At 43.0% G+C, this 24,353-nt stretch overlaps 1 protein-coding gene across 1 annotated transcript in view; it reads left to right on the top strand.

Moving 5' to 3' along the window:
• Nucleotides 1-5,978: 5,978 nt before the first annotated feature.
• Nucleotides 5,979-24,353, top strand: part of SHC4 (SHC adaptor protein 4) — a 133,799-nt gene continuing 115,424 nt past the window's right edge. The window contains exon 1 of the mRNA XM_073568459.1: nt 5,979-7,080. Coding sequence (XP_073424560.1) covers nt 6,520-7,080 — 561 coding nt within the window. The 5' untranslated portion in view covers nt 5,979-6,519. The remainder of the gene's footprint in view (nt 7,081-24,353) is intronic.

Here is a 24,353-nt window from a genome sequence, read left to right as displayed (position 1 = left end):
TTTATTTCTATGTAGCTACATAGTGGGCCCCAAGAATGATTTTTTCTGGTGGGCCCAAAGTGCTCCAGTCCGACGCTGGCTGACACGATGAAATGACATCATCGCGCCAGCTGTTTCAGACGCTGACTGGTGCAAAAAGTGGTCGGAGGCCCCTCCTCCACCAATGCAGTCAGCGCAGATGCAGACAGTGAGCGGGCGGGCACAGTGCGGCAAGTGGGCCTCTGGTTTCCAGCCCCACGGCTGACTGCACTTTACCCTCAGTGAATGTGTGACCTTTTGATTGTTTGGCAGAAACATATTTGGGAATCATCACCTCATGTGGTGGTTGAATGGTGGCAGTGTAAAGTAATGTGTCGGGGTGTGATTTATGCTCACTTTATAGCCTAAAACAGAGGTTGAGAGCTGGATTGAGTGATATCCAAACTTTACCTCCAGATTGGTAAAGTTGTGCAGAACTTCTTTTCTTGTCTGCATGAGATTTTATTTGAGAAACTTTCTTAACCCCTTCACCCCCAAGTCAGTTTTCACCTTCATGAGCAGGCCAGATTTTACAATTCTGACCAGTGTCACTTTATGCGCTAATAACTCTGGAACGTTTCAACAGATCTCACTGATTCTGAGAATGTTTTTTCGTGACATATTGTACTTCATGACCGTGGTAAAACTTGTTCAATATGAATTGTGTTTATTTGCAAAAAAAAGAAAAGGAAAATGTTGCAATTTTCAAACTTTTAATTTTTATACCCATAAACCAGAGAGTTATGTCACACAAAATAGTTAATAAATATCATTTCCCACATGGGTTAAGAAGGAAGGCATGAATTTGCTGCCAGATCTGGAAGAACTTTCCATAAGAGGAATCTGCTGCTGGTTCCCCATAGGAAGCAGACATGGGAGAGGGCACTTGAAGATGCTGGGAGTATACGATGAAAAATGGAGATTCTCCAGAAAACTACCCAATTTGGTTGTTATAAGAAAACTCTGCCCAGGCAAAGTAACTGCACCCAATCATCCTGACAGGCAGAGTGGCGTAGGTAGTTTTCTAGAACCTGATTGACCTGTTCCACTTGCCCATTGGTCTGAGAATGTACATTCAGCAGCTTGCAAAGAGCTCTCCAAAATTTCGATGTGAACTGGACCCCACAGTCATGTGGAGAGGAAGACAAAGGAGATGATACACATTCTGAAAGAACTGAGTAGTGAGTGTGGGAGTGGAGGGAAGGCTGACCAAAGGAAAGAAGTTACACCGATGTCTCTACCTTGTGCCAGTCATTACACTGGTTACCCATCCACTCCAGAATTCAGTATAAACTTATTACCCTCACCCACAAAGCCCTCCATGGCTCAGCACCACCCTACATCTCCTCCCTTGTTTCATTATACCACCCTACCTGCGCCCTCCGTTCTGCTGATGACCTGAGGTTAGCATCCTCAATAATCAGAACCTCCCACTCCCGTCTCCAAGACTTTACACGTGCTGCGCCAATTCTTTGGAATGCACTTCCCAGGTCAATACGATTAGTCCCCAATCTCCACATTTTTAAGCGTGCCCTAAAAACGCATTTATTCAGACTGGCCTATCGACTCAACATATTAACCTAATCTATCCCGGTGTGGCACAGCCAAAAGTTTTACCATAACCAGGTTCCCCTGCATCATGTTCTCACATGCTTTATGTATCCATTAGCCCTCTGTGTCTGTACTGATACACACTTAACATTATGGCTGGTCCATACAATCAGGGCAACTGTTACCACCCTCCTTTCGTGTCTCCCTTTTTTTCCCTCATAGATTGTAAGCTTGCGAGCAGGGCCCTCATTCCTCTTGGTATTTGTTATAATCTATGTGATTAGTGTTATGCTGTAATGTCTATTGTCTGTACAAATCCCCTCTGAAATGTAAAGTGCTGCGGAATATGTCGGCGCTATAGAAATAAAATTTATTATTATTATTAGAAGTGAGCCAACTTGGAGAACCAAACCATAACAACCCTGATGGTGTTGTAACCCTCTGAAAGGGCCAGGTCCATGATGAAGTCCATGGCAAAATGTTGACAGGGGACAGTAGGAACCGGCAGAGGCTGAAAGAGACCAGCAGGCTGGTTTCTGGAAGGCTTGTTTCTGGCACATAGTGAACAGGCAGTTACAATGTCTTCAAACATTCTTGGTCAGGGAGGGCCACCATAAGTGGTGAGCAATCAGCTCAGTATACTTACGTATGCCCACATAATTGGCCAGCATTGATTCATGTTCCCAGGACAAAATTTGCCTAGCAATAGAAACAAAAGGTCCTACCAGGAGGAATGTCTTTTAAAAGAAGAGTGCCCACCTGACTTGATGAGAATTTAACCATTCGGTGGACTGCAGAAAGGATAAATTCTTATGATTCATGTTTATTATTACAGAAGAGTTGGCACCTTCCAGTAGATGTTGCCAGTCCTCAAGCGCCATCTAAATGACCGTAGTTCACAATCCCCAGAAGTATAGTTTTGCTCTGCTTGTGAAAATGGCTTAGAGAAAAAATGATAGGTGACAGACTTCCCAGAAGCGGTCTGTTGCAGAAGGAATGCCCAGCACCGATAGAGAAGGCAGCCACCTCCAGGAGAAACTGCTTATTAGGATCAGGGTGCTGCAGTGCCAGAGCTCTCGCAAAGACCTCTTTCAAGTGCTGGAAGGCCAACATGGCCGGTTCAGAACAGAACTTGGTATTAGCCCCCCTTCTTGGTTAAGGCGGAGATAGGCGTGATGAGAAGTGACCAATACATTGCTTGTAGAAGTTGGCGACACCCATGAACCACTGGATGGCACACAAGCATTGAGGAGGCCAAGAGGGACCAGCAGAAATCTTCTCAGAATCCATTTCAAGTCCCTGGCCGGAAAAAATGTAGCTGAGGAATGACAAAGAGAATCTTTCAAAAACACAGTTGGACAACGTGTCAAACAAAATATTTTCCCGTAGGCGCTGCAGGACCTGATGGACATGTCTTCTATGGGTAAATAAATCAGGGGAGAAAATCAGAATGCCACCCAAATGCACAACCATAGAAACATAGAGTAGGCCCCCTAAGATGTTGATAATGAATTCCTGAAACACGACGAGCACATTGTACAGACCAAAGGGCATGACAAGATACTCAGACTGAAGATCAAAGGGACAATTGGCAAGGTCTATGGGGTGTCAAGACTTCTGCCTTCTCACGAAAAATATCTGCAAAATCAAGGTAACAGGAGAGCAGAGAAGAAAGTTTCAAAGACATAGAAGATGGAGACTTAGGCAAGACCTTGGCAAGGTAATTTATAGCACGAAACAGTCCCCACTGAAGCACTTGACCTGTGGACCAGTCAAGAACCAGCACATATAAGTGCAACCATGGTAGGCAAAGAAGAACAGAGTTCACAGACTTAAGTAGCACATAGAAAGAATTTTTTTTAGGAATCCAAGACTCCATTTTGCAACATGATTGGCAGCAGGATATATCAGATATGCTCCACCACTAATATCCGTAAAAAGAGGCTATAGCCAGGGAATGATACATCTTTTGTACAGTAAGGTAAAGTTGAAGAACCAGGTTTTTATGGATGAAGTTGGCCGAGGAGCCAGAGTCTAAATGGGCTGCCGCAGAGAGAGAGACCTCTCTCCCCAGATCAGGATGAAACTCAGTCAATAGTTTTGGATCTTTCTCACCTAGGGTCATCTCTCCGGCCAACCATAGATGCTGGAGTTTCCTGATCTTACTGTGAACTGGCAAACAAAATTTTATTTGCCTCCAAAGTTCCTGCACTCTCTATATCTTATCTGTTGCTCTTGTACAGAAAGTTTGGCCCACTCTACTTGCAACGGCTCTATAGCAGGAAGTGTGGCTTGAGGCAACAAGGAGTACAAGAAGATTGGAGCCAACCTTGATAGGCTGTTGATACTTGAGCTTGTTTCAGAGCTCGCTTATGGAAGTGGAGATCGATTCTAGTAGCCAGGTGTATAAGGGTATCCAGGGAAAATGGTAGGTCTTTGCCTGCCAATTTATTCTTACTACAACCAGACAAACTCTGCCAGAAGGTTGTCATCAGGATTTCTTCATTCCAAGCTAGCTCTGCATCCAAGGTACAGAAGCTTAAAGCATACTGAGCCACTGTGTCCATGTCTGGTCTCAGAATAAAAAGAGACAAGGTGCCTGAGGAGGTTCGCCCTCATATTTCAAACACCACTCGGAACATTTCCAGGAACTTTCCTAAATCGCGGGTCTGTGGACTTCCACGTTCCCAAATTGGATTTGCCCAAACCAAGGCTTGTCCAGACAGGAGAGTGACCATAAATGCAGTCTTGGTTTGGTCCGATGGAAAGAGATGAGAGTGAAGTAGATTTGGTACTGGTTTATAAAGCCTCCTTCTCCTTGGGGTCTCCAACAAGCATGACCGGAGTGGAAACTGGAGCTTAGCTGCTCCTCCAGAAACTTGAGCCTTAGGTGGTTCCTCTGGAAAGGCTGCCAGTCCTCACTAAGCATGAGCTGACAAAGTAGAGGCAGGTGGAAACTGAGGTGGAAAAATCCTGCAGCTGAGTTGCCACCAAATTAATTGTCTGCATCAGCTGTTCTTGATGCTCTTGTTGAGAAATAACTTCCTTGTACACGACTTGATCACTCGACATGGGGTTTCTGGGTCCTGATTTGTCAGCAGGCTCCACAGCCTGAACTTATATCATCTATTTATCCATCTATAATCTGGTCTGTCTATCTGTTTATCTGTCATCTGTGATCTATCTATCTATCTATCTATCTATCTATCTATCTATCTTATCTATCGATTGATCGATCTGTCTAGCTCTCTATCCATCTATCATCTATTTATCCATCTATCATCTGTGTCTATCTATTATATATCTATCTGTTTATCTATCTAGTATATAGCTATCCATTATCTGTCTACCTATCCATCTCTCTATCATCTCTTTATCTCTCTATCCATCTATCATCTAGTATCCATCTATCATCTGTGTCTATCTAGTATCTATTACCTATCTATCCATCTCTCTATGCATTTATCATCTATTATTTCATCTATCATCTGTGTCTATCTATCTGTGTTGTGACAGGGTCACTGGGGCGATGTATGAAGGGAGATACAGTATGTGTCACTGCGCATAGTGGCTTCAGTGATATGAAACCAGAATAGTTTTCCTCCAGCATGCTATGTGTTGAAGGTTAAGCTATGTTATGGGCTGGGTTTAGAGGACCTCCATAGAGTGGCTGGGAGGAGGTCCACCTTATATCCACCAGTAGAGTCCTGACAATAAATGTGTGATCTCAGGGTCATGTGATCATCACATGGGGTGTTAAAAATCTGGCCTTGAGAGTCAGTGGGTGTGGTGTGTTGGGAGAGGTGGAACTCCCACGTAGCTCCTGGAGGAGCTAAGGATGCTGTGTGTGTTGCCTGCAGGGCAAGGACTCTGTTTAAACTTTACCTTTGTTTTTTATTTTACCGTCATGCCAGAAAGGCTCTGTTTAATTTTTCTGAACCCTGCTGAAGTTTATGCTGTCCATAATAAAGTAGCAGGTAACTACTACCAGTACAGTTCCTGTGTCTACCTGTTAAAGTAGCTGAGTGAGTCAACCCCTCACAGTGACTATCTTATCTAGCTATCCATCCATCCATCCATCCATCATCTATCTATCTAACTATACGGTATATCTATGTGTCTATTTATCATCCACGTCCTCCACATTGTCAGTACAAGCACACATCCGAGCTGTCTGTAACTAGTAGCTTTCTGTTTTTGTCCTGTGTGAGTCATTCTGTCCGTCTCTTATTGGATGTGAGCTGAGCTCCCTCGGGATTATGAGTCAATTCCAGCCATTCCTGGCTCCATTCACAGATTGCTAGCGTGCAAACCTAGGGAGCATTTCATTCAGTAGAGTTCATTCATGAAAAATCTGCAACGCCCCCAACATCCTTAACTAGAGACTGATGCCTGGGTGACTTCTGGCTGATGCATGGGTTGAAGGAGGGCTCATTTCATAGGATATAAGGACTTTCTGATGCCTCACTTTCTGTGCAAGAAGCAAGCTGTTGTACGGCAGCTCCTACCCTGGATTCTAATTTCTTAACATATGGACAGCAGGATCACATGGATATACTACACTCCCTGGACAGTAGCTAGTTAATGTATCTATTTAGGCTTCTGGATCTATAGCTGCATGCAACATACATCTGTATTGTACTTTGTAGGAACATTACTTTATTGTTATGGTGTATAGATTTGTATACAGGAAAGATATATATCTTTGTACCGTGTTAGCCAGTCTAGCCTGGTGAAGAGACCTGAGTAGTCTCGAAAGCTTGCAATGTGTTACCATCTTTTCAGTTAGCCATTAAAAGGTATCAACTACTGAGGACTCTCAATCCTGAATAGATTTGTATACATTTCTTAATATGAAATTATGCTCCGAAAATACAACTCTTCAGGTGGATTGAGGACTGATGACGGCGGTGTCTATTATAAAATGTCCGTGAGTATTATCATTAGGCTATGAAAGACCACAGTCAGCCCAGGGGACACGTTTTGCATCAGTTCTTTTGTGGATACCCAGTAATGCTTCAAAGGGCCAAGTACAGTCGATTCAGGAATGACTCTATAACAACTACAGAAGAATGTTCACCGACCCCAACTTTAAATGCCAAAGCTCGTGCCAACTCTCATACCAACGCTATGTCCTATATACCAGTAGAAGACCTCACCTTGGTGGCACAGGACAATGCAACTACTCTATGCACTTTTATGCCCAAAATGCCACATTTTAAACTGTCCAGCTCAGCAAGCCTGATGAAGTTGAGACATTTCTCTCTGGGGACTAAGCAAGTGCCTAGATTAAAACTGACAGATAGTCCCACTGCTCCAAATAGCCCAACATCTGCAGAAAACACTTTCAACAGCTACATGAGCTCTTCTCAAGTAAGGCAGGATGTGGAGGTAAATGCAAAACCCCAAGAGGATTGTGTGCTGCCAGAAAGTGAGAAGTCTCCCCCTGATCAGAAGAACAGCTACATACAGCACGTCAACATGGGACCCATCTTCTCCTACCATGTAAAAGTGAGTAGCCTACATACTGTATAAATATGGGTTAGTGTATAAAGTCTAGCATGGGGCTGCGTACCATATTTAGGTGACATGCTTGATTACCATCACCCAACTTTTCTAGTTTGCTAAAAATCAAGTCCGCTAGTAGGCACAGGTATATATAATTAGGCAGCTGTTGGGAACATGTGTGGACTTTGTAATGTTGGGTACATTCATTGTCAGCCATGCTTTCCTAGTGATAGATAATGAGAAGGCTTAGAGGGAACCTTTCACATGAAAAAACATTATTAACCTGCAGACATGGGGTTAACCTGCAGATTATAGCGTTCTGAACCTGCCCGGTGCCCGGACTTTAACCCACGCTGACGGGAAGAAATGAACTTTATACACATAGCGGTGACTGAAAAAGGAACACTACCCGGAGGAATAAAGAGCGGTGGCTGTAACCGCGCCCCTGCACTGACTGACAGCAGCTCAGCATTAGATCCGGCTTTCAGTCAGCACCACGGATGCATTTACAGCCTCTTGCTTTCTATACAAAGAATGGTTTTTCATTGAACCAGCATTGGTGCCACCCCTGAGACTGAGACCCGAACATTGTCGGGGGAGAATAAAGTTAATTTCCTCCCGCAGAGCAGAGGGTCTCTAAGTGCCAGAGCCGACCAGGTTAGTAATGCTAGTAACCTTCAGATTAACCCCATATGTACATGTTAATAGCAGTTTTTCACATGAGAGGTTCCCTCTCCCAGATAGATACAGGTGGAAATGTCAAAGCTGTTTAGAAGTATTGCTTAAAGTAGTATTCTCAAGTTTTCTCCTATCCATGGCAGTCCAACTGCTGGGACCCCCACCAATTCCTAATAAAACAGGCCCTGAAGGGTCCCATGTTTATGGAGCAGTGGTCGATCATGCACACTGATGCGACCCCAGGAGGTAGCCCAGCTATGTGCTCAGCTGGTTCTCCCAGAAGAATGAATGGCGTAACAGTGTGCATGATCGATCACCGCTCCAGTCACATGGTCTGTTCCGGCTCTTGGAATCAGTTTCAGCACTATCAGTCATACCCCCAGTGAGCAGGAAGTTATTCCCTATGCTATGAATAAAGGATAACTTCCAAACTTGAGAATACACCTTTAATAACAGATTAATAATACCTACCTGTACAGTAATATATTGTCATAATAAGAACATAGGGGCGATGGTGAATTCTGGCTGTAAAATGCAGCTCATCTCCTCTCTGTGACTAACTTTGCTTCATAACACCAATCACATAGGCCATGAAATGCAGGCACCCGTCTCATCAAACCAATAAATTCTCTAATACGGTTGGCGTGAAAAAGTTTCTACCCGTCAACACCTTCACTGGAACCTGAGAATGACGGCAGTGACTTGTAATATCACAATAGGTGTTAAAAATCCAGCCTGTAAATGGCCCTACAAATCTGCCTGTGCAATTACGCTGTGAGTTATTGGGTGACTTATCGCTAATGTTTGTCGTCCTGCCCATTCAGCTCCGATATACGGACTTGCTTTAAAGTACTGTGTCATGTATCTCCAGTGATGCTGATCAAAGGCCGAATGGTACACAAAGTGATACTGCGGGAATATTTTGGATATCTGCAAAAATGATTTTTTTCACCGAAGCATTTTATGTTGACTGTCAGAGCCGGAGTAGGAGTATTCACTAACATACAGACACATATCTGTGCATTGTAGGCATGACACATACAATAATGTCTGTGTGCACGGAGTCTATGTACACTGCTATGTAGGCAATACATACACAGGGAATTCCCTTTGATCATGCAATTCTCAAGGTTCATACTCAGGGCTAGGATATCAACGCGTAATGCTAAGTCTCAGAGAATTCAGTGCATCTGTAAATCAGGCTTAATATTATATTTCCATTTAACACACCTGATGTCTCAGAAAAACGATGAATAATTAATACCACTGTTCAAGGGACCTCAGTTGACGATTGACAGCTACTTATTAATCACAGGAGTTGTGAACATAACCCCTTAAGGACCGTGGTTATTTTCGTTTTTGCATTTGTTTTTCGCTCCCTTTCTTCCCAGAGCCATAACTTTTTTATTTTTCCGTCAATATCGCCATGTGTGGGCTTATTTTTTGCGGGACGAGTTGTACTTTTGAACAACACCATTGATTTTACCATGTCGTGTACTACAAAACGGGAAAAAAATTCCAAGTGCGGTGAAATTGCAAAAAAGTGCAATCCCACACTTGTTTTTTGCTTGGCTTTTTTGCTAGGTTCACTAAATACTAAAACTGACCCACCATTATGATTCGCCAGGTCATTACGAGTTCATAGACACCAAACATGTCTAGGTTCTTTTTTATCTAAGTGGTGAAAAAAAAATCCAAAGTTTGCTAAAAAAACAACAACACCATTTTCCGAGACCCGTAGCGTCTCCATTTTTCATGATCTGGGGTCGGGTGAGGGCTTATTTTTTGCATGCCGAGCTGACATTTTTAATGATACCACGTTTATGCAGACACGTTCTTTTGATCACCCGTTATTGCATTTTAATGCATTGTCACAGAGATAAAAAAGCGTAATTCTGGGGTTTTGATTTTTTTTCTCGCTACGCCGTTTTGCGATCGGGTTAATGCTTTTTTTATTGATAGATCGGGCGATTCTGAACGAGGTGATTCCAAATATGTGTATGTGTAATTTTTTTTAATTGTTTTATTTTGAATAGGGCGAAAGGGGGGTGATTTGAACTTTTATTTTTTTTTATTTTTTTCATATTTTTTAAAATACTTTTTTTTATTTTGTGATGCTTCAATAGCCTCCATGAGAGGCTAGAAGCATGCCATACTTGATCAGATCTGCTACATATAGGCGATGAGCAGATCGCCCATATGTAGCAGAATTACTGCATAGTTATGAGCGCCGACCGACGGGTGGCGCTCATAGCAAAGCGGCATCAACAATCATAGAGGTCTCCAAGAGACCTCTGGTTGTTATGCCAACGCATCACTGACCCCCGATCACGTGATGGGGGTTAGCAATGACCTCATTTCCGGCCCGGCGGCCGGAAGCGCTGGTTAAACGCCAATGTCAGCTTTTGACAGCGACGTTTAACGGGTTAATAGGTGCAGGTGGATCTCGATTCCACCTGTGCCTATTGCGGGCACATGTCAGCTGTTCAAAACAGTTGACAGGTCCCGGCTTTGATACAGGCTCAGCCCCGGAGCCCTCATCAAAGCAGGGGAGAAGTCCAATGACGGACTGCGTCCGTCATTGGACATTAAGGGGTTAACTTTTTATTAAAGCTGTGATCCAGAAGACTTTATTTAGCCTATATATTACAGCATAAGCTATTATTAAAAGGAATCTGTCGCCAGGGTTCTGCTTTCATCTGAGAGCAGCATGATTTTGGGGAAGGCACCCTGACTCCAGTGATGTATCAGTTACTGGGCTGCTTACTGTAATTTTGATTAAATCACAGTTTTATCTGCTGCACATCTTCCAGATCTCTGAATACTGACATCTGTATAACCCTACTAACACCATTGATTGGTAAATGTCTGTGTGTACTGTGCATAGACAAAAAGCAGCCAATCAGTGGTGGGGGCGGGGTTATAAAGAGCTCATGAAGACGGAAGACTACATGGCAGCAGGTTTACTAGTTCTCTAGTAATAATCCTCTGCTGGTAAAACAGTGATTTTATTGAAACTATATCAAACAGCCCTGTAAGTGATACATCACTGGAATCCGGGTCTCTGGCCCTGCATTATGCTGCTCTGAGAGTGGGGGACAAAAACCTGGTGACAGATTCCCTTTAAAGGGAACCTATCAGCAGATTCATGCTGCCAAAAAAACAGGTATCTCGAATCATACACTGGTTTAATTGTAACCATGTATGTTTTACTGTGAAATTTTTTAGCATTTCAGAGAAAACATACTTTGAAGTCGGCTGAGAACTTTGGTCCTGATTCACATTCTCCGCTTAATGAATTAGGAGCATATTAAAAGTGGCATGTGCCCCGCCACAAATCTACCCCAGTCAGGGACTGAAGTAAGATTTGTGGCATAAGGTACTCAACAAAGCCTTCATGAATTGTGTCAGGGGACGCAACTCCGCTGCCTCCAATCATCAGGACAATTACTCAATTTTCTGGCAAGTGATGGACGAGTGCACGGCTGTTTTCCTTGCTAGGGTAGTTGTGGAGAACTCACAGCGAGCATATGATTTATACACCACCGATTCCAACGCATGGAATATACAGTATACACTGCTCAAAAAAATAAAGGGAACACTTAAACAGCAGAATATAACGCCAAGTAAATCAAACTTCTGTGAAATCAAACTGTCCACTTAGGAAGCAACACTGATTGGCAATTAATTTCACATGCTGAGCGAACTGTAGCTTGGCTCTTCACCAGCTGCATCTGAGTTTTTTGGATAGGTAGCGCCCGTGTTACCTTACCGTAATTAATTTCACATGCTGTTGTGCAAATGAAATAGACAGCAGATGGAAATTATTGGCAATTATCACCCTCAATAAAGGAGTGGTTCTGCAGGTGGGGGACAACAGACCACATCTCAGTACCAATGCTTTCTGGCTGATGTTTTGGTCACTTTTGAATGTTGGTTGTGCCTTGACACTAGTGGTACAGGAGACGGACTCTACCACCCACACAAGTTGCTCAGGTAGTGCAGCTCATCCAGGATGGCACATCAATGCGAGCTGTGTCAAGAAGGTTTGCAGTGTCTGTCAGCGTAGTGTCCAGAGGCTGGAAGAATGATTTTCTTTGGTGGGCCCAAGGTGCTCCAGTCCGACGTTTGGCTTACCTGTCAGGAAGTAGATACCACCTACTTAAGATATTATGGGCTATTTATTTTATGCTACCTTAGCATGTGCAAGTGTGTGCTTTACTCCATATCTGAGGCCAGGTAAAATCCTCAAGAGTATTCTCAAATTCTTTCTCCAACACTGCAAACATAGGAGGTTTTTCTGACACTAAATTTCTAATTTGGTCATGGAATGAAAAAATCACTTTAGTTTTTAAAATGTCAATTCGTATATAGAAAAATATTCAGAATTGAGAGTCCTCAGTGGTTGATACCTTTTAATGGCTAACTGAAAAGATGGTAACACATTGCAAGCTTTCCAGACTACTCAGGTCTCTTCATCAGGCATAGACTAATACAACATCTGAAGAATCACATATTTATGCACAACACAGCACAGAAAAAATGCAATAGATAAGACAAGTGACGTGAAGCAGAATGTCTCACCATCTTTTCAGTTAGCCATTAAAAGGTATCAACCACTGAGGACTCTCAATTCTGAATATTTTTCTATCTACTGGCTAACACGGTACAAAGATATACATCTTTCCTGTATCAATCCATACATATGTTCACAAATGGTTTGGAGGGTCCCGGAAGGGGCCTTACAAAATTAAGTAAAGAAGACTGTTATGCCGCGCTCACCAGGAGGCGGGGCTTCGGCCCCGACGTCACTCCCTCCGGTACGGCGGTCCCTCAGGGGTCCCCGTCGGGTGCGCACGCGCAACTCTCGTCCCCGGGTCTCCTCCTCCATGCCACGTTTGCGCTTGCGCGCTCCTGTCAGTGCTGTATAGGGCTCGGTCCTCTCTATGGTATTGGAGGACCATTGGAGGTCATGTGCTTTCTGGCTAGGTCCTGACCCGGAACCAGTAGTAGTCATGTGCTATATCAGACGACCTCCCCCTAGGGGAGGTGCCTGATTATTGTTGTGCTTCCTGGCTGGGTCAGCTGTGTCCCAGCCTGGCTGTGCGCTGTTCTCAGGTCCTCTGCTCTGTCTGCTATTCTGTGGTGCTCCTAGCACTTGCTCTGAACCCTTGTTGCTTCATGCTCAGTTGTGCCTCCTGGCACATCCTCTCGTATCCTGTCCCTTGTTTCTTGCTCCGCCGTGCCTCCTGGCATTCACTCTATTCCTGTGTTCTGTTACTTGCTACACGCCTTATGTGCCCACGTGTACCCGTCTAGCACTACCCTGTACTCAACGCACTCCCGTGTACTCTCCTGTGTTCCCTAGTATCCTGCGCCCTCCAGTCACACAGTCTCGTATCTCCTGTGAGCCGGCCGCCTGGTGCCAGCAGTCGTGGTATCGTATCCCCTGGGGCTTGCTCCTGACACTCCCTGTATAGGGGGTGGTCCTCACTAGGCTAGCTCGCCCTGGGAGGGTTGGTGCCGCGACCCAGAGGGTCCACTCCAGGAGTCGCTAACACTCTAACAAAGACATTATGGATTTTTAATATTCCTTTAATTAGATATTTATTTTACTTCTTAAGATTCATTTTTGGGTAAATTTAAAAATTGAAGTAAGATGTTGGAAACAACTACCAGTTATTGGCAGAAAAAACTGATCAGGAGGGAAATCCAGAAGGAATAGACTTCATAATGGAGAACGATCAGACCTCAATTTACAGTTACAGTTATGTGTTTGCATACACCTAAGATACATAGAACGGGCAACCGCTTTATAACTAACAAAGCTTACTGGTAGGTAATGTATAAAAGTTACTGGAGCATTGGGAAATCCTATATTCTGGATCTAGTCCCAGTATTTCTGTTGGTAACATGGCTGCCAGTCCTCACTCTTTAACCACTGGATTTTTTAAATAGTATAGTTTTGATTTTTGGAGCTTCATGCATAAAAGGTTTGAGTACGGACTAGCCAAACAACTCGGCTACAATTGTACCTTAATACCTTTTCCAGTTTATTAGTTTATTTCGTATTTATAATCCTTATAGAACATGTACCCTATCCATGCCCGCCTACATTTTGTTCTGTATAATTGGAGATATTTTACTGGAATTTCATGTAAACTAAGAGTGTGGATATTTAATAGGATGATTGTAGTGAAATAAGGAAACTTAGCATAAATTCATCACATTGTAAATAGATTTGTTCTGAAACATTCCGATAAAATCAGTGTCTCAGTCAGCTATAAAGTCATATAGTGGTATAGTGAAACGCAGAAAATATATAACTGTCATTCCTAGGTTTTATTGTACTGGATTATAGTCATAAGGTCATTAAATATATCACACCTGTGTCTAGAAAAGGGAACACAGCAGCACAATATCGCATGTGCAGTTTATTTACCCTAGTTATGTAGACGTTTCTGCTCTACTTTAGACCCATTTTCCAGCACTGTGTCTTAGTATAAGTGATCTTAAATACCCACATCATGAAGACAATAATTGAAACATTTTGTCTACAAATCTCAAAAATGTTCATCTGTGTGACATATACTGAATATTGTATGGCTTCACACTCTCAGGTAGGAGTTCACACAGGCAACGTGGTTTGCCCCAAACACGTGCAGCTTTATTGCTTTCATAAAACTCCAAAGGAGTCAAAACTAAAACATCCTCTTCCGGACACAAAGGTGTAACAGCAAATAAACAGTTCATTCAGCATACACATATACAGTTGTGCTAAAAAATGTACACACCCCGGCAGAATTTTTGCTTTCTTGGCCTTTTTCTGAGAATATGAATGATAACACCAAAACTTTTTCCGCACTCATGATTAGTGGTTGGGTGAAGCCATTTATTGTCAAACTACTGTGTTTTCTCTTTTTAAATCATAATGGCAACCCAAAACATCCAAATGACCCTGATCAAAAGTTCACATACCCAATTTCTTAATACCGTGTATTGCCCCCTCTAACCTCAATGACAGCTTGAAGTCATTTGTGGTAGTTGTGGATGAGGTTCTTTATTTTCTCAGATGGTAAAGCTGCCCACTCTTCTTGGCAAAAAGCCTCCAGTTCCTGTAAATTCCTGGGCTGTCTAGGATGAACTGCGCGCTTGAGATCTCCCCAGAGTGGCTCAATGATGAGGTCAGGAGACTAAGATGGCCACTCCAGAACCTTCACTTTATTCTGCTGTAGACAATGACAGGTCGACTTGGCCTTGTGTTTTGGATTGTTGTCATATTGGAACGTCCAAGTACGTCCCATTCACAGCTTCTGGGCTCATGATTGCAAATTTGCCTTCAGTGTTTGCTGATAACTTGCTGCATTCATCTTTCCTTCAACTTTGACCGGGTTTCCTGTGCCTTTGCAGCTCATACATCCCCAAAACATTAGCGATCCACCTCCGTGCTTTACAGCAGGAATGGTGTTCCTTTCATCATAGGCCTTGTTCACCTCTCTCCAAATGTAACGTTTATAGTTGTGGCCAAAAAGTTCAATTTTGGTCTCTTCACTCCAAATTACCTTGTTCCAGAAGTTTTGAGGTTTGTCTCTGTGCTGTTTTGTGTATTTTAGGTGAAATACTTTGTGGCATTTGTGCGGTAATGGCTTTATTTTGGCGACTCGACCATGCAGCCCATTTTTCTTTAAGTGCCTCCTTATTGTGCATCTTTAAACAGCCACACCGCTAGTTTTCAGAGAGTCCAGTATTTCAGGTGATGTTATTTATAGGTTTTTCTTTGCTTCCCGAACAATTTTCCTGGCAGTTATAGACAAAATTTTTGGTGGTCCACCTGACCATCGTTTTGTTTTTACAGAGCCCCTGATTTTCAGTTTGTTAATCATAGTTTTAATGCTGCTGACTGGCATTATCAATTCCTTGGATTTCTTTTTGTATCCCTTTCCTGTTTTATACAGCTCAACTACTTTTTCCAATAGATCCGTTGACAATTCTTTTGGTTTCCCCATGACTCACAATCCAGAAACGTTAGTGGCGGGATGAAAGAGTTTGTCTGGATCCCAGAAACTCATTCAGCTTTTATTCACACACACACTGATTACAAGCAAACAGGCCACAGGTGAGGATATTATCTTTAGTACCCATTCAAACCCATTTGTGTCAACTTCTGTGCATGTTATCTTGTGAAAATCACCAGGGTATGTGAACTTTTGATCAGGGTCATTTGTATGTTTTGGGTTGTCATTATGATTTAAAATGAGAGAACAGTGGTTTGACAATAAATGGCTTCACCCAACCACTAACCATCAGTGGAGAAAAAGTTTTGTTGTTATCATTCATATTCTTGGAAAAAAGGCCAAGAAAGCAAAAATTCTGCTGGGATATGTAAAGTTTTGAGCACAACTGTATGTCAGTGCAGGCTCACTGAACAAATTATAGTCATTTATGCAAAGTGACTCGTGAGCCCGTGCGCAGAAGCAGGATGAAGACACTGTCACTAGAATCATAGAATCATAGAATCATAGAATCATAGAATCGTAGAGTTGGAAGGGACCTCCTGGGCCATCTGGTCCAACCCCCTGCTCAAAGCAGGATTCGCTAAATCATCCCAGTCAGATGTCTGTCCAGCCTCTGTTTGAAGACTTCCATTGAAGGAGAACTCACCACTTCTCGTGGCAGCCTGTTCCACTCATTGATCACGCTAACTGTCAAAAAGTTTTTTCTAATATCTAATCTGTGTCTCCTCCCATTCAGTTTCATCCCATTGCTTCTAGTCTTTCCTTGTGCAAATGAGAATAAAGTTGATCCTTCTACAATGTGACAGCCCTTTAGATATTTGTAGACAGCTATTAAGTCTCCTCTCAGTCTTCTCTTCTGCAAACTAAACATTCCCAAATCCTGCAACCTTTCCTCATAAGACAGGGTTTGCAGACCGGTCACCATTCTGGTCGCTCTTTTCTGAACTTGCTCCAGTTTGTTGATGTCTTTTTTAAAATGTGGTGCCCAAAACTGGACACAATATTCCAGATGAGGTCTGACCAAAGAGGAGTAGAGGGAAATAATGACTTCACGTGATCTAGACTGTATGCTTCTGTTAATACATCCTAGAATTGCATTTGCCTTTTTTGCTGCTGCATCACACTGTTGACTCATATTCAGTCTGTGATCTATTAGTATACCCAAGTCTTTTTCACATGTGCTGTCACTTAGCCCTATTCCTCCCATTCTATATATGCTTTTTCCATTTTTATTGCCCAGATGTAGTACTTTGCATTTCTCCCTGTTAAAAACCATTCTGTTAGTTGCTGCCCACTTCTCCAGTTTATTTAAATCTTTTTGAATCCTCTCTCTCTCTTCTCTAGTATTAGCTATCCCTCCTAGCTTTGTGTCATCAGCAAATTTAATCAGTTTACCCTCAATTCCTTCATCTAAATCGTTGATAAAGATGTTGAACAATACAGGGCCCAGGACAGAGCCCTGTGGTACCCCACTTGAGACATTCTTCCAACTGGATGTGCAGCCATTTACGACCACTCTTTGGGTCCGATCACTAAGCCAGTTATGAATCCACCTAACAGTTGCCTTGTCCATTCCATACTTAATCATTTTTTCAATAAGGATTGTATGAGAGACTTTGTCAAATGCTTTGCTGAAGTCAAGATATACTATATCTACAGCATTTCCTTGATCCACCCAATCAGTGATACCATCATAGAAGGAAATTAAGTTAGTCTGACATGACTTATTAGTTACAAACCCATGCTGACTCTGTTTAATCACTTCATTCTTATCCAGGTATTGACATACATGTTGTTTAATAATTTGTTCAAAGATCTTTCCTGGTATAGAAGTCAGACTCACCGGCCTATAGTTGCCTGGGTCCACCTTCTTCCCCTTTTTGAAGATAGGAACAACATTTGCTCTTCTCCAGTCTTCTGGCACTTCTCCTGTTCTCCAAGAATTTTCAAAGATTATAGAGAGGGGTTCAAAAATTTCTTCTGCTATCTCCTTCAGTACTCTGGGGTGTAATTCATCTGGACCTGGAGACTTGAATTCATTTAGGTTAGCTAAGTGTTTCCTCACTATCTTTCTGTTTATAGATATCCTGGATTCTTCTATTCCCTTAATAGGACAGTGAATAACAGTTGATGTTACATTTCGTTTCTGAGAGAAAACAGATGCAAAATAGGAATTTAAAAGTTCAGCCTTCTCAACATCCTGTCTTACCATTTCATCATTTTCATCCTGTAAAAATCCTATAGCATCTTTGACTTTTCTTTTACTTTTGACATATCCCCAAAATCCTTTATTATTGCTTTTGACATCTCTTGCAAGCCTCAATTCATTTTCAGCTTTAGATAATCTGATTTGTGCCCTGCAGGTTCTGCAGACAGCATTATATTCTTCTTTAGATATGCCTCCCTCTTTCCATTTTATAAACATTTTTTTCTTCCTTTTTAGCATGTGCTTAAGTTCTGTGTTCATCCATCCTGGTTTCCTTAACTGCTTCCTATTCTTCCCTCTTTTCGGAATTGTTAACAACTGTGCTTTGAGAATTTCATTTTTCAAGATTTCCCATCCTTCCTGGACATTTTTGTCTTTATGGATATCCAGCCATTGGATCCCTCCAATTCTCTTTCTGAATCCCTTAAAATCTGCCTTTCTGAAATCTAACCTTGACGTCTGAGTCTTCACAGGTCTTCCGCCTCTAGTTATCCAAAATTCTAAAATAGCATGGTCGCTACCTCCTAGGGTCCCAGCCACTTTTACCTCCTCAACCATTTCCTCCCTGTTTATAAGGATTAGATCCAAGGTAGCAGTTCCCCTTGTTTTCTCCCTTACCTTTTGGAAGATAAAGTTGTCAGCAAGAGAGGATAAGAATTTCCTTGACCTGTTAGTTTTGCCTGAGAGAGATTCCCAACAAATGTCTGGATAGTTGAAATCTCCCATGACAACTATGTCATATTTTTTGGAGAACTTGGCCATTTGATGCATAAAGAGTTCATCCATAGCTTCAGCTTGCACAGGCGGCCTGTAGTAAATGCCTACAATGGTGTCCTTTCCATTGTTCTATCCTTGTATTCTTACCCAAACAGTTTCCACAGAACTCCCAGTCTCTGAAGCTTCAATCTCTGTACAGATATACGCGTTTCTAACATACAATGCGACACCCCCTCCTCGTTTATCAAGTCTGTTTCTTGCAAATAAGTTGTATCCTTCTAGTCTTGTATTCCAATCATGTGTATTGTCCCACCAAGTTTCAGTGATTCCAATGACATCATATTTCTTTTCCTGTGTTAGTAGTTCCAATTCTCCTTGTTTGTTGCCCATGCTTTGTGCATTAGTATAGAAACATTTTAGTTTGTGATTGGTTTCTCTTTCTCCAATATTTTTATTAATTAGATTCTTTCGTCTTTGTTCTTCCTTTCCACTTCTAATAGCAGAGTTCTCAATAGCATTTGTCAGGTGTATGGCTTTTTCTGGTCTTTTGCTTCCCTTCCCATGTTGTTCTAGTTTAAAGCTCTCCTTACAAGTGTAGCAAGGCGACTTCCAAATACATGCTTACCAGTCTTCGTAAGGTGCACCCCATCTCTAGCAAGTAGTCCATCGTATAAGTAGTTCACTCCGTGATCCAGAAATCCAAATCGTTGCTGACGGCACCATCGACGTAGCCAGTTGTTCACCTGCAGAATCTTATTCCACCTCCTTGTTCCATGGCCATCCACTGGGAGGATGGAAGAGAAGACCACCTGCGCTCCCAGTTCTTTCACTTTCTTGCCTAAGTCTTCAAAGTCTCTGCAGATGGTTTCCAGGTCGTTTCTTGCAGTGTCATTTGTCCCCACATGTAGTAGCAGGAATGGGTAGTCATCTGTATGTCTGAAGAGTCCTGATATCCTGTCAGACACATCTTTAATTTTTACACCTGGAAGACAACACATTTCTCTTGAAGTTATATCCGGTCTGCAGATAGCGGCCTCTGTTCCTCTCAACAGGGAATCCCCCATGACCACCACTCTCCGTTTCTTCTTCACAACATTTTTCTTTCTCCATCCAGGAGGACTCTGAAGGCGTACAAGGTTGCTGCTTGTTGGCAAAGTCTTATCCTGATGTATTTCTTCATTGTTTTCCTGCGTGAGAGCCTGGTACTGGTTTCTGAGCAGTATGGGTGCTGACTGCCTCCTGATCCTCCTGCTTCTCTGGGTCACATGTCTCCATTCCTCTGTTTCTTCAGGTGCACTTCGAATTTCTTCTCTTTCTGTAACATGAAGAGATAATTCTGCTCTGTCCAAGAACTCTTCACCTTCCTTAATGATCTTCAACGTAGCTAACCTCTCTTCGAGATTTTGCAACTTTTCCTCCAACAGGGACACAAGCTTGCATTTGTGGCATGTGAAGTTTGGCTTTTCCACTGGTAAGTCTGTGAACATGTAGCAAGAAATGCAGCTCACCAAATGGCTCCTGGCCTCTTCCATCTTGAGATTTCTTAAAAACGATGAAAGATGAGCCCAAATTCGCGCGCCGATATGCAAATGATCTCCTCAAAACTCTTCCCCTGGTTTTCCGATTTCCGAGCTCGCGGAGACTCTTCACTTATCCCAGAAGGCACTGGGAATATGCAAATGATCTCCTCAAAACTCTTCCCCTGGTTTTCCGATTTCCTCTTTTCAGCTGCAACGGCCAAAACCCAGTGATCGTTGAGCTCGCGGAGACTCTTCACTTATCCCAGAAGGCACTGGGAATATGCAAATGATCTCCTCAAAACTCTTCCCCTGGTTTTCCGATTTCCTCTTTTCAGCTGCAACGGCCAAAACCCAGTGATCGTTGAGCTCGCGGAGACTCTTCACTTATCCCAGAAGGCACTGGGAATATGCAAATGATCTCCTCAAAACTCTTCCCCTGGTTTTCCGATTTCCTCTTTTCAGCTGCAACGGCCAAAACCCAGTGATCGTTGAGCTCGCGGAGACTCTTCACTTATCCCAGAAGGCACTGGGAATATGCAAATGATCTCCTCAAAACTCTTCCCCTGGTTTTCCGATTTCCTCTTTTCAGCTGCAACGGCCAAAACCCAGTGATCGTTGAGCTCGCGGAGACTCTTCACTTATCCCAGAAGGCACTGGGAATATGCAAATGATCTCCTCAAAACTCTTCCCCTGGTTTTCCGATTTCCTCTTTTCAGCTGCAACGGCCAAAACCCAGTGATCGTTGAGCTCGCGGAGACTCTTCACTTATCCCAGAAGGCACTGGGAATATGCAAATGATCTCCTCAAAACTCTTCCCCTGGTTTTGAGGGCTGATAAGGTACCCATAACTGCGCGAGTGCATGGCGCATGTGCGGAATTACAACACGGCAACTGCACATCACAGGGCAGTGTGACGTGCATGGGAGGTGGGTGGTATTGCAATGAAGAGATGAGGCAGAGATTTCTTCTAGGCGCCGCACACCCTGAAGCCTGGAAAAAATCATTAACATAAAAGGTTAAAAGTGCATTTCTCAACATCTAGACTGTAGTTTATGAGGCATACAGGTAAGACTAGTTTAACCATTCCATTACCTGTATGCCCGTAGTAATAGCTTAAAAGCATCTCAGGGGTGACAGATTCCCTTTAAATTTGTTTGGTGATCTAACACATTTAGGTGGAACAAACATGCAAAAGAATAGGATATCGGGGGGGGGGCAAAACTTTCTCATACCAGTGTGTGTGTGTGTGTGTGTGTGTGTATGTATATATATATATATATATATATATATATATATATATATATATATATATATATATTGTGAGGTAGCACTGTCATTTACTTAGGGGATCCTCGCTAGGCAGCGAACAAAACCAGATCCGGCACAGGTTTTCCATAAACTCAAAACATAGTCCTTGCGGTTTATTCACCATCATAGAGCCACAGCAGCACTATACAGCTCATTTCACCAGCATAATCCAAAGCAATCAACATAAAGTTCATCACAGCATAGCGTCCATTACAGAGCTTCCCTCTGTTAAGCCTGTGATCATACAGGTTATGCTTAGGAGGCTTTCTAGCCTCATTTACCTCACCCACATCAGGGTTTCCACATGGTTCCTTCATTCAGGCTGCAGACGTCCATATCCCTCCAGGGAACTCTCAAGCTCTGGCAGCCATTACACACACAGCCACACACAGGCTGTTAGCCAGGAGGCAATGCTGCGTATGGGACCTTCCGCTCTGGACCAACCAGGTCCTTCCATTCACCCCTTGTGACTCACCCCGGCCACATTATATCGTTCATAGCCACGCCCACTGGGTCACATGACTCTGACCTCATCACAGGTCCTTCAGGCATCTTCACACTCTTTACAAACGTGCTTTAAACATACCCCCCGGGTGGATTTGTAGGTAACCAGACCCCCCCAACTCTCTAGTTACCTGGAGACTTCTCCCTCATATATTAACGCAGCACCTCAGCAATGTCCTTGCTGATCACACATACATAAGTCTCCATCTCAAAGCCACCCACTTTGAGATAAATAACGGCCACTCAACACTCTGCCATTCATCCCTTCTCCTGGGACCTCCACACAGCGCCCCCTAGCGGACACAGTGGTTACTACACCACAATATATATATATATTATAAAGCCATGGCCAGAAGTCTTGACATTCTTGAAATTGATCCAGAAAATGAAGTATTTCCCCCAGAAAGTTACTGCAATTACACATGTTTTGTTATACACGTTTATTTCCTTTATGTGTATTGGCACAACACAAAGAAACAGAGAAAAATAAAAAATTGGACATCATTTCACACAAAACCCCCAAAATGGGCAGACAAAATTGTTGGACACCTTTCCAAAATTGTGGGTAAAAAACTTTGTTTCAAGCACGTGATGCCCATTCAATCTCAACTGTGGCAAGTAATAGGTGTGGGCAATATTAAAATCACACTTGAAACCAGATAAAAAGGTAAGAAGTTAATGCTGTGACAGGAGACCTAGGAGGACCCCACTGATGACACAGAGACATAAAATAGCTAGACTGCAGTTTGCCAAAATGTACGTGAGTAAGCCAAAATCTTTCTAGGAAAGGGTATTGTGGACAGATGATACCAAGATAGACAGCTTTTTGGGAAAGCACATCATTCTACTGTTTACCAAAAGTGGAATTAGGCCTACAAAGAAATAACAGTACCTACAGTCAAATATGGTGGAGGTTCAAAGATGTTTTGAGGTTGTTTTGCTTCCTCTGGCACTGGGTGCCTTAACTGTGTGCGAGGCATCTTGAAATCTGAAGAATACCAAAGCATTTTGGGTCGCAATGTAGTGCTCAGTGTCAGAAAGCTGGGTTTGTGTCTTAGGTCATGGGTCTTCCAACAGGACAATGATACCAAATATTCTTCAGGAAACACCCAGAAATGGATGGAAACAAAGCACTGGAGAGTTCTGAAGTGGCCAACAATGAGGCTGGATCTGAATCCATTTTACACCTCTGGAGAGATCTTAAAATTGCACCCTTCAAATTTGAGAGATCTTGAGCAGTTTTCAAAAGAAGAGTGGTCTAAAATTCCAGTTGAGTGCTGTAAGAAGCTTGGTGATGGTTATAGGAAGTGACTGATTGCAGTTATTTATTCCAAAGAGTGTGCAACAAAATGTTAAGTTGAGAGTACAATTTTGTCCTGACCATTTTGGGGGTCTTGTGTTAAATTCTGTCCAATTTGCCTTTTTTTTCTCAGTTTGTTGTGCTGTTCCAATATATACAAAGAAAATAAACATGTATAACAAAACGTAAATGCAAGTCCATTTTTTGGGCTGAAAGTCCCCCTCTCGGCTTATACACGAGTCATATACCTGGGGGTCGGCGGGGGTGTCACAGATCATACTTACCCCCCCTGGTGCGGTCTCTGCAGTCCCCCCGCTTCTCCACGGTCTCTTCCTGACTTCAGCGGTCAAGTGGTACCGCTCATTAAACTCATGAAAATGCGCATATTCATGAGTGTAATGAGCGGTATAACGTGAACGCTGAAGGCAGGAAGAGAGACCGTGGAGAAGCGGGGCTGCAGAGACCACGCCAGGAGGTGGTAAGTACAGCGATATTCACCTGTCCGGGTTCCATCACTGCTCACCGCTGTCTGCTGTGTCCCGTGTCAATGACGTTTAGGCAGCAGAGGACGCAGTAACGTGGTTAGTGCCCGCTGCGCCCTCTGCTGGCTGAACAGTCACTGACACAGGATGCGGCCGACAGCGGTGAGCAGCGATGGACCCCGGACAGGTGAATATCTCAGGTGCCGGGTCCTGAGCAGGAGAGTGAGTATGGCATTTTTTTTTTTGCAGCAGCATATGGGGGTATACTATATGGAGCATCTTATGGGGGCAGTATATTCTATAGAGCAGCATATGGGGCATATTTTATGGGGCAGCATATGGGGGCATAGTCTATGGAGCAACATATGGGGCATATTCTATGTAGCAGCATATGGGGGCAGAATATAGGGGCATATTTTATGGAGCAGCATATGGGGGCATATTCTATGGGGCAGCATATGGGGGCATATTCTATTGGGCAGCATATGGGGGTTCAAAGTTCTCACCACACATCTAGATAAGTTTCTTGGGGGGGTTCAGTTTCGA

The sequence above is a fragment of the Dendrobates tinctorius genome, unplaced genomic scaffold (assembly GCF_039654945.1).
Source record: "Dendrobates tinctorius isolate UK_male_01 unplaced genomic scaffold, ASM3965494v1 ptg000022l, whole genome shotgun sequence".
NCBI lineage: Eukaryota > Metazoa > Chordata > Amphibia > Anura > Dendrobatidae > Dendrobates > Dendrobates tinctorius.
This window is presented reverse-complemented; position numbering and strand designations above follow the sequence as displayed.